This window comes from Notolabrus celidotus, chromosome 22 (genome assembly GCF_009762535.1).
Source record: "Notolabrus celidotus isolate fNotCel1 chromosome 22, fNotCel1.pri, whole genome shotgun sequence".
Taxonomy (NCBI): domain Eukaryota; kingdom Metazoa; phylum Chordata; class Actinopteri; order Labriformes; family Labridae; genus Notolabrus; species Notolabrus celidotus.
In genome coordinates this window covers 10,619,022-10,630,826 of record NC_048293.1, presented here as the reverse complement: position 1 = coordinate 10,630,826, position 11,805 = coordinate 10,619,022, and the positions used below count along the sequence as shown (strand labels likewise).

The 11,805-nt window shown below is 40.0% G+C and overlaps 1 protein-coding gene across 1 annotated transcript; it reads right to left on the bottom strand.

Annotated features, from left to right (window-relative positions):
• Nucleotides 1-700: 700 nt before the first annotated feature.
• On the bottom strand, nucleotides 701-11,315 carry pabpc4 (poly(A) binding protein, cytoplasmic 4 (inducible form)). Its single transcript, XM_034674319.1, is given in 17 exon segments — nucleotides 701-1,102; nucleotides 1,204-1,328; nucleotides 1,786-1,916; nucleotides 2,000-2,090; nucleotides 2,184-2,314; nucleotides 2,428-2,523; nucleotides 3,403-3,494; nucleotides 4,355-4,623; nucleotides 4,760-4,855; nucleotides 4,966-5,103; nucleotides 5,181-5,221; nucleotides 5,224-5,274; nucleotides 5,360-5,499; nucleotides 6,495-6,547; nucleotides 6,549-6,611; nucleotides 7,729-7,922; nucleotides 10,356-11,315. Coding segments are annotated over 16 exon segments (1,884 nt in total). The 5' UTR covers nucleotides 10,552-11,315; the 3' UTR covers nucleotides 701-1,102; nucleotides 1,204-1,226.
• Nucleotides 11,316-11,805: the final 490 nt, after the last annotated feature.

Here is an 11,805-nt window from a genome sequence, read left to right as displayed (position 1 = left end):
TTTTTCCCCATACCACACCATGGAGAACCCTCTTATTGTAGACAGTATTGCTACCTTGGAGTTCTATTCTTTTAGCCATCTGAATATAAACACAGACCCACCTATTCCAGGAATAAATATAGTTCATATACGTAGCTTACATGTTGCAAAATATTTCCAAAACCAGCCACTCAAAGAGTCTGTTCAAACAGTCTGATGTACATTTCATTAAAGGTGTGCAAAATAGGTTTGACCTTTAGAATGCCAGCTTCCAGGGAGGGATGCATAGAATGGTGAACATTTGAGGAAAACACAATGGGACAGTTTGACCAGGACATTAAAACCTATTAAATTGTGATTTTATTGCATCATTATATCATTATTTACAATTTTTCTTTTGCATTGGATGAATCTTCACCCTGAGAGCTTAATATCAAACCATGCAAAAATGACAAACATGAAGACTCTGGAGTTACAAATTTCTGTTAAGAGTTTGCTCAATCCTTTGATGATTCATAGTTATGAAGTCACAAGTTTTCTATGCAAAGCTCAGTGAAGTGTTTTTGAAAAGTCATATTGAAAAAATTCCGTCTTTTCTTGGATTGCTTTCAAGAGAGAACATTTTGAACATCATCCCAAATAAGGAATTAGCTAGACAAGCATATACACTTGAAACCGTATAAATAAATGTAACGTAGACATTAAAGTAACACAAGAGTGGTAACCTTGATGTATCATCCCTTTATTAAGAATACCACACACCCATGATAACATGATAGGATGGAGGAGCCCGTCATTTCAAATCAAACATAAAACTGTCAAGCAAAGAAAAAGAACAAGGCTCATATTCCTTTTAGAAAAAGGTTTCTCTCCTTTGCCACAGAATCAAGGGCCTTATTCAAAACTCTTTAGCAGTATTTCTTTTGGTTTGCAGTTTAAAATAATTACAGAACTAGAAAATTATGAAATGTAACATTTTCAAATGTTAAAGTAGATTTTAAGAATTAAATTTCCTTTTTTTTTTCTTTTTCTTTTTTAATATCTGTGCACATTTGTCCAGAGGAGTCAGCGTTTGGAGTCAGCGTCGAAAGTCTCTCCCCACTTCTGCTCAGTTTTCTGTGTCCTGAAACAACACAATGACTTTTTATCACTACCTCAAAGCTGGAATTCTGTAAGACTAACTCAGTTAGTATGAACAGCTTCACTGATCATGTATTATCATACCATCTTACTACTGCAAGCAGCTCTCAGGACGTGGTGGCAGCAGCAGTTGTAGCCATGCTACCCACTTTTTGAGTGGCATCTTTCTTTGCCTGGTGGGCTTGTAGAACAGCAACAGCTTCTTCCACCTGTTCAAATATAACATCCAACACAAATAATTAACACAGTGACTGTGGTTGAAGCAGATGGCTGTCTAACATGAGTCTGGTTCTGCTCGAGGTTTCTGCCTGTTAAAAGGAAGTTTGTCCTTGCTGCTGTAACTAGCTAAACACTGCAAGGTGCAATGATCATGGCGGATTAAGATGAGATAAGATCAAGTCCTATCAGTAAGGGGGGACTGGATCTTATCCTGTCTTGATATTGGGTATTTCTTAATAATTTAACATAGAGTATGGTCTAGACCTGCTATGTTAGTAAAAGCGTCTTAAGATGACGTTTTTTTTTGTGATTTGGTGCAATACAAATAAAGATTGATTGATTGATTGATTGATTGATTGATTGATTGATTGATTGATTGATTGATTGATTGATTGATTGATTGAATAAATAAATATAAATGTGGCAAAATTGGAGGTAGAAACGTACCTTTGATCGCAGAGATTCATGAGACTCCAGCATATGTAGCAGTTCAGAGTTGTCAATCTCCAGCAACATGCCAGTGATCTTTCCTGCCAGGTTGGCATGCATTGACTGAATCAGTGGGAAAAGACGCTCTCCTATTTGGTAAAAGACAGAACCTTTAGCACATTTAAAGACTGAAAAGCATCACAGTATATGTATTATGCTATGTCATTTTTACCTAGCATCTGTTTCTGTTCTTGGGGGGGTGCAGCAGCCAGCATTGAGGCAGTGAGGGGCTCCTGGCCCTGAACGTGCACAGCCGGCTGAGCCTGGAGTACAAAAAGATAAGAACACAGAAATGAAATATTAAGCTTTAAGGTTTTGAAACAACTGGAACGAAATGAGATGTCTTTCATCCATACCTGCTGCAAAGCAATAGGTTGCACGACCTGGGGGTTTGGGTTACGGACACCGGTGGCATATTTATAAGGAGGCATAGCACGGGGGCCGGGGACTCCCATTGAGGGACGAGGAGCCATGGCCTGGCCAGCAGCTACAAGAAAAAAAACTAAATTAGCTCAAGGTCTTGACCACTTTGTCAGTGAAATGCAAAAGAAAACTTGTGGTGATGTCTCTTATGAATTGTTATTGTGAATGTGAACACACCTCGAGGTCCCTGTGTGCCACTTCCGGGTGACATGTGCCTCAGGTTGGCACGAGGTCCGGGCTGACGCAGTGAGCTGGGCATCCCTTGGAAACCACCTGGAAGTGACAAAAGAAGAGATACACAAAAATAAGACTTATACTGCTAACATTTGAAAATACATCTATTACTGCAGATTCTTTCCTGGCTTTGTTTCCAAGCAGCTGTGTTAAATAGTAAATCGACTGTTTTTATATAGGGCTTTCTCTACTCTTCGGACCACTCCAAGCGCTTTGGCATTACATGTAACTTTCACTCAAACACACTGATTTAAAGACAACCGACTCTACAACTGAGCCAATGCTGCCCGTGTTAAATACTTGACTCCGATTGGTCAAAATCTTTGCCAACAGTAATGCATTCTAAATAGTAAGAGCAGTGCAAGAAACAGTGTTGTTATCTTATATTTTATTCCTAATTTATTTCAACAGCACAAAACTTTAGATTTATGGTTCATAGTTGATCAGTCAACAGCACAGAAGAGACATCAGGAGGAAACCCGTGCAGAAACTAGTAAGGGATGCTAAAATATTCAAGGAGCCGAGTGAAAGAGACTTCGACCAAACAGACATGAAGCAACCACGAACCGCAACCGGGTGTGGGCTTTGGCAGTGTTATAGAATTGGTGAGTGAAAAGAAAACACCAGTAGAAAAGTCACAGGGAGAGGTGGCACTGTTATTTTCTGCATCTGTTGAAGAACGCTATTGTTTTAATGTACAGCCGATGATTTATGAAAGCAAAGAAGGCTAATGTTAAGACTTTAACTAGAGAAGACCCCTCTGATTAGCATTGCAGTCCTGTCTCACTCTGACAGGATTCTATTTTGCACAATTACCCACTCACCATACATTATCCATTATATAACCCTGATGTAAAGTAATAAAGAACATATCATAGGCAGCTGCAGCTGTTATATACAGTAGTGGCACATGCCTACCTTGGCCTCTGCCTCCTTGTTGCTGCCATCTGGGGTTGGGTCGCATTTGGGCCAGCTGATTGGGTGCATAGTATGTCGTCCTATTTTTGGGCCTGGTGGGTACAGATAAGAAAAAGGTAGCACTATAGGCATGTGATGGCTGTCTAACATGAGTCTGGTTCTGCTTGAGGTTTCTGCCTGTTTAAAGGAGGTTTGCCTTGCCGCTGTGACTAGCTAAATACTGAAAAGTGCAATGCTCATGGTGGATTAAGATGAGATAAGATCAAGTCCAGTAACAGGGGACTAGGTCGTATCCTGTCTCGATGTTGGGTCTTTATTAAAATTTAAAATAGATCATGGTCTCGACCCGCTCTGTTTGTAAAAGTGCCTTGAGATGACGTTTGTTGTGATTGGTGCTATACAAATAAAGATTTAAGATTTAAGATATGGCATAAAGGCATATTCTACTGACACACCTATTTTGACTCCTTCAAAGGTATGGTATTTTAATTGAAGTAACATTGAAACAAAAGTACCAAAACTAGCATCTTTGAATTATCAAATTCTACCCAGTGTTTACTTATCTCAAACCTACATCAACGGATTTTGTTGGCCAACAGTGGCTGTAAACACAACACTGACCTAATTGCACTTATCAATGTAAATCTGAGCCTAAACCAGGCCCCTTCTAATCTCACATATTGACCCTGTATTCAGGCTCTTTTACACACAAATTTTGCTCTTCATTCACTACTATAGAAAATATCTGGCCTCTTAAGCCATCGAAGATTCCACAATCTACACACCAGTTGAGTAATTTTGCTGGTATGTAGTTGGATGCTCAGCAAAGTAACATGCCTATCACATAAAGCTATGTGCAAATTCTCGTTGACTCACAGCCTGTGGATTATTAATTTCTAATATTGTAACAACATTCTCAATACACTGTTATCTCAGACTTTGATTCTCATACCTGTGGCACAGCTGGCATGAAGTAGCCACTGGTGGGCTGGAACTGATTGATATGGCGTTAGCAGGCATTGCCCTCATGCCAGCAATACGCTGCATGTACTGATTGGTAAGATGGGCTTTGCGCTCCTCTTTGCGCTGAGCGAGAGCCACATAGAGAGGTTTGGATCCAACGATGCGTCCGTTCATTTCAGTCACAGCCTTAGTGGCCTCTTCAGGGGAGGAGAAGCAGACAAAACCAAAGCCCTTGGAGCGGCCCTCCTCTAGCATCACCTAAAGACAAACACATTTTGTCTGGGTAAGTACAAAAATGTTGTAATTTTCATGCTGTTGCTTTATTCATAAATCAACTATGTGTTATCTCTTCTCTAGAGGTAATGAAAGTTCACATTTGTTTGATTTCCTTCACCTTTGCACTTGTAATAGATCCAAACGGAGAGAACTCCTTTCGCAGTTTCTCATCATCTATGGTGTCATCCAGGTTCTTGATGTAAAGATTCACACCCTGAAATGAAAGACTCACTGTTAAGATGCTTGAGGGTGAACATCTTTTTTCAGAACAACAGATTGAAGATAAAAAATAATTTGATTTATTAAGAGATTAACTCCATAGACCTGATAACGACTGATCCTCTCTTGTTTCAGCAGCTCAAACTTCCTCTTCAGCTCCGCCTGCCGCTCCATCTTCTTCTGAGCCCGGCCCACAAACACTGTCTTGCCATTGAAATCTGTGCCATTCATGTCCTCTACAGCCTTTAGTTGAGAATCATTATCATCAGAGGAAATTACCCATGAAAATCACTTGAAACATTTCCATGAGACTCAAGTACCTTGTTAGCATCCTCATGTTTCTCGTAGCTAACGAATCCAAGCCTCTGGATTTTCCGGTGGGGTCTGTCATCACCTTCACACTGAGGGTTTTGCCTGCAGAGGTTAAAAGTTGGTAAGTGGATGAAATACAGCAGAACCAGAATACAGATTTCTACCCTTGAATGCTGTCTAATTTTACCATATTTGTCAAAAAGCTCCTTCAGTCGCTCATCATCCATATCATCCCCAAAGTTCTTAATGTAAACATTGGTAAACTCTTTGGCTTTGGCACCAAGTTCAGCCTCCCGTTCCTTGCGAGATTTGAAACGACCCACAAACCTGAAAATAGAGTAAAAGAAGCAATATACAGTCCTTTAAAAGAGTACCGACATAGATAAATATCACAACAGGATCCATCTCTTGCTTTTTGTGCTCAAAAAACACTCCTGATTTGGGTTTTCCAGGTACAGAAAGATCCGCAATGACAGAGGGAGACCTGATCAAGGAAGCATGGGAGGTAAAAGGTAAATTCTTTTACACAAAACAAAAAAACAGGGACAACCATTGAACAAATTAACAGCTATATGTCATCATGTGACTCATCATTCCTGGGGTAAACAAAACCATACAACTGCTGTTAATATCACCACAGGCAGGCATATATGCTGGCATGCTTGAAAACACAGTGAGAACCATCTTAATTCTTGGTCCTGACTTGATGATGAGGTGGATGGAGTGGGGTGGAGGAACAGAGTCTCACAGTACAAAGGAAAGCTGAAGAGGACCAAATGATCTTATATACCTGGCTATGATGACCTCTCTCCTTCCGCCATCCAGTATTGCATTCCTGCATTCGATCCATCACTAAAACACACAAGCGTGGTCATACACACACACACATACAAACACTCCAAGGCGGGTGACCAGCAAGTGGACAAATGAGGCAACAGAAAATGCGTCTAGTAGAAAGATAAGAGTGAGTAAGAGTTTTTAGTTTGATATCTATCAGTTTGGAGGTTATCTACATACAGGCAGTAGTGAGAAGTGAGCTTAGTAGTCAGATTATTCACACACAGGCCCAAAAAAACTGAAAAAAAAGACACAAAAAGTCAGTTCACTCAGCACAAGTGTAAAGAGTCCGGTTTATACCTTACGACACAAAGTAAAACAGTTTCATACACATAAGCTTTTACCATTATCAGCACATGCTCAATTAGTACTCCAAACTTCTATATCTGAATGGTAGAACTTTCAATATTATCAAAATCATTTTAAAGTTTAAGACAAATTCTTCCAATTTTCCAAAACATTAACAATGATGATCAGACACTCACACCTTGCGGTCATTCAGGAGCATTCCATTCATCTTCTCAATGGCACGGTCGGCAGGCATCTTGGGTTTCAAAGTGGACAAAGGCATAGCCCTTGGAGCCATTTTCATCACACACCACCTGGGAGATGGGAAGACATGAAGCTAATGTGCATACAGTAGAAAGGTATCATGACTCATCTGGGCGGTTTGTTAAACTAAATGTGACAGTTTAAAATTTTGAGATGTATGCTTTGTCTCTCTTGCTGAGAACATTTTAAATCAAAACCCTTTAAAATACTGTTATCTAAATAAAACTCTGCTGCCCCTTCATTAACCACAGCAGCGGACAGTTGCAGACAGCTAGCCTTTATGGGGCGCTGTTTGTAAAGTTGTGCACACTGGAAATAACAGCAACAATTGTCCATATTTGTATGGGGGGGGGGGGGGGGGGGGGGGGGGGGGCGTTATTACAAAATGAAAGCTTCATAAAGCGATACAGATATCCCAACCATAGTCTGTCAGTACCGACTCCTACAGATAACTAGCCAGACTGCCTGTCGTAAAAATTTTGGAAAGGCAGTTTTCGAGGCTATTAAGAGATTTCACAATGCTCAGAAACAGTGCAGACCCAGTCTATGGTGCAGACAAGCTAAGTTGCTATTGCTAAGTCTGTATCACTTTATCAAGCTTTTAATTTGGTATTTCTGCTAAGTGGTAGTGTGAATTTGTATATTAGCTAAATATTTAGGATTGCAGGGCAACACTTAACATTTAGATTTAACATTTAACATTTATGTTTAACATTAAACATTTAGATTTAACATTTAAATTTATATCTAACATTTAGATTTAGATATAACATTTAGATTTAACAGTGATTGTAACTTATATATATTTTTCACAACAAAATTAAATGTGAAGAAGATCACAAATGTTTCTTGAAATGTGATTAAAAAAAAAAAAGAAAGTGACTTTTCAAAATTTGCAGTACGTTTGATGATATTTGGAGCTAAATGTGTAGAGTTGTTACTTTATTTCAGTGTGCACAACTCTACAAACGGTGCCCCATAGCCTTGCTCTACCAAAGTTAAAAACTGAACATTATGTGTTTCATTGTACAATTGCAGTCTGCGCCATTAAGCACAATTTGTGTAAACCTCCATGCAGGTACAGTTCTTTTCCCTCCAAAAGTAGGATAAAATGCATAAAAGCAACATCTCTCTTTACAAGTCCCACAGTAACCTCTATAAATGTACCTTGCAGGAGAGGATGTTTCCAAAGGCAGAGAAGGTGTCATACAGTGCTTTGTTGTCAATGGACTTGTCAAGGTTCTTGATGAACACGTTGCCCACTCCAGACTTCCTGAGAGAGGGATCTCTTTGGGACCACATGATTCTGATTGGTTTTCCCTTCACCACGTCAAAGTTCATCGTGTCCAGGGCTCTCTCGGCTGGGGTGGCAGAGAGGTGGGTGAAAGGTCATGGGTGTTTGTTTACATGGAACCATGAGTTTGAAAACATGCAAGTCACTGAGGTTCGTCTCTACCTATAATACACCATGCATTTCTGATCTCTATCAGTACCAGTTGTTGTAATCCAGCCATCTCCTTAAACCACAATCCCAGCATTAAACACTCTTGGAGAAATATCATAATTATACCATGGACGGTATTCAAATATTTTTTCCTTTTTTGGGGTGGAAGCTACAACAGTACTATAGCACTACTCGTACTCATATCAGTGCTGCCAGCCCATTCAAAAGCCTCATGTATCATGGTTAAGTTACTGCTATGGACCATGTGGCTGATGAGCAGCTGGGACAAGTGTGGTGGCAGCTGCACTCCTGGGAGCACATGGCTGCCTTCTCACTGCATGCTGCTTGGCCTAGCTCTACCTTGGCCAGTTGTATTGGTAGCACAGTAGGACATTAGATAAGACAAATGGGAAATAAATGAGGTGTTAATAGTTAATAGCCCTTTTTTTCCTTTGCAACAATCAAAAGTCTTCTTTGGGTGCAGCTCAATTCCTCTTATGCCATTTCTAAACAATGTTTTTAATCATATTACTATGCCAATTGCTTTAACTGTAATATGGCTTTCATGTCCATTTGGGTACACATGTCAAACATCCCTTTGTTCAGTCACTCCCCAGTAACACACAAACACACTCTCACACTCACACCATACACAGGGCAGGCTTTCCAACTAAAAGTGTCTGGTAAACAAAACGGAGCTGCCTTGCGTCTGCTGGCATCAGCAGTTTGGCTCACAATTGTACTTCATAGCAGTGTGTTCAGATAAGGTGTGTGATCGCTGTCAAACATGAGGACCTCTGAAGGTATAAAGAGGGAATCCCAGCATGAAAAGGGACAGAGTAATTTCAATGATACGATGTAGTTCTTTGTTTAAGGTGTACCATTAAGAACCGTTACGTTTGATAGTGTTTTCAAATGTTAGCAGAGTTGAAATACTCATTAACCATTTATGTCATGTTAGGAACTTTAATGTATTACTGGCAGGCACATTTTAGACTACTCAGAAAGACTTTCTATATTTAGAGAGGGGTCCTGTGAGGTATGTGCTGGCATGAGGGGAGAGTAGAGCATTCTCTATCATTGATGGGGAAGAGACACATTCAATAAGAATGCTAAGATGAGCAACAACAGGTCTTACGTGTGTTTACACATAATCCAACAGAGAACACACCATCTTAAGTTAACTACTCATTTGCTCCTTTTGAAATCAGCTGTACTGACAAGTCACAGTTCTGTGATCTTCCTAGTTTTGATTGTTTTTTTAAAAGGTAGCCAACTGTTGCCCCATAGACACGTGCTGGAACTCCATGTAAATACCTAAATTTACCATCCCCCATGTCTGCACCACCAATAACAAATGGTGTCCTCTTGCTCGTGGCTCTTATTACATTTACTCAAGAGCAATACTACCTCCTGGAATTGGGCCATTTGTAACCTATCATTACTACAACAGAGATAAGCACAGATATATTGTGACAGGTGTTAAACAGTGATGCAAACAGCAAAGAATTCAACAAAATGTAAACAGAACATCACTGCCCCCCCAAATGCAACCACAACAGCTGCTACTATAACTCAGTGCGTCCATGCCATTGACTGTACCTGGAAAAAACACTTTACACACAGTTGCTACATGTTTGAGTTGAAGCCACTTGGGCCTAATGCTTGAGTAACAATGAGAAAGTACTTTATGCAGTGAACCTACAGAAAAACAACCATATGATTCATATACAAGGTCAGAAATTAGGCTGGAGTTAAATCCAAACACAGATCAGATTGGGTTTGTAATATCTTGCATGATACAGACAATACAAATTGCACTGCAGGGGTTATTGTTCAGCTGTGCTTGTCTTTTTTTCTTGCTGTCAGTGAATGTATTAGCAGGTGGCTATGGGAATTAAATCACTCAGTGGCCCTTTAAATAGGTGCAGAAATGGGTCATTTAGGGCTGAAACTGTGATCTGCAATAGGCACATATTCCCTCATGCAGATATGTCAGTGATGACTTATCTAATATATCTAACGGTGCAGTTATGGGAACTCATGCCATATATTAGCACAGTACACAAGAACTGGGACATGCTTATATGGGTCAGATGAGTGCTTCCACCTACGAAGAAGTGTATGAATGTCCTGTGATTAGACAGTAATGTCACTTTAAACATAATTCATGCATTGTCATGCTTTCTTTCTTTTATTCCCAGGGACAGTGTCTCCCTGAGTTTGTATCGATTCTATATTCTAACATGATTGACATTGAGAACATATGGTGACATTGACAATGTTTAGTGAATGCTCTTACACGTATAAGTAACATGTTGGTGGTCACTGCAAACGTTTCGTGTCTTACCATCAGCAGGTTGGGAGAAGTTCACGTAAGCATATCCCAGGGATCGCCGGGTGATCATGTCTCGGCATACCCGAATGGAGAGCACCGGTCCGGCAGGGCTGAATTTCTCATACAGCATAGCCTCCGTGATGTCGGGGTGCAGGTCGCCAACGTAGAGAGAAGCCATCGGATAACTCCCGGTAGCTGCTGTGTTCATATCTTGGAATTCACTAAATGTAAGAACGCGAAGCTTCCCCTCAAATAGCGTGAGAAAAAAGCCGGTATGAACTGTAGTCTGGGTCCAAACTGCGCTTCAGATAATAAAGACACTGACAGCTGGCTCTCTGTTCCAGCGCGCTTAGACAATATCAACCTGAAAAATCACGAGATAAATCGATATCTCCTGAAGTGTTTCTTCCTTAAAAGACGCAAACTTCGGGATATGCCCGATGCCTCCTGTTTCAAGTGTTTTTGTTTTTTTTTGTTATTAATATTTTACTATTTTTAATCAACGTTTGTTTTTCTTTAAGTAGCTATTACGGTACTTGTTTTTATAAAGGTTTTGTAGATTTTATATTTTTATTTAATTTTATTTTAAGTTTTTTCAAGAACAGTGAGTTAGACACTCACGGTTGTTTTGTGGCCGGGGAAAGAGACTGCGTGAGGACAAGCATGGGCACTTTATAGAGAGCGGCGGTGCGGAGGAAATAGTGGCAAGGGTCAAACGTAGGATAGAAAAAACACACACACACACACTGAGCATGCGGTGTAAAAGAGAGAGCGCACACTGTACTACCCCAACTACACAGCCCGGCTCCCTACAGCGACATCTGGGTGGGAAGACAAAAGGCTTTCACAGAAGTTCCAGGCTTCATGTGCACTATTTTATAAGCTTGCTGAATTGATGATCCATCAAACAAAGATATTAAACATAGACATTTCCAGGGGCGTACTGAGGCTGTTTGAGGAGCTGGGGCGAAAACCTAAAAAAAAAAAAGGGGCACATTCATTCAAACCGCTGGAACTCACAGCTAAGTGTTAATTTCAATGTATTGAGGCAGAAGTAAAATTTTGAGCATCTGACACTTAATTCTCTGCATCATGTTGAATATTTTTGTTACCAATTGTGGTGGAAATTAAATCATGAAAAAGGAAAACACAAAACTAATGCTATATTTCTATATTATTGATTATATAACAATATTGACATAATATAATTATGGGCAAGAGGGCACTTTTTTTTTACATTAATTTCACTAGAGGGGCATCCAAAGGGCCCTTTTTGCATTCAATCCAACAAAGAGGAACCCTGAGGGCACTTTTTAAAAATTTAACAATTGAGGGGCACCCAGAGGGCACTTTTTTGCATTTAATACAATTTTAGGGACATCCAGAGGGCACCATAGGAAGCCAATTTTTAATGTATCTACTACAGTGGAATCAAAGAGGGCACTTAGCATGGTTTCTTTTG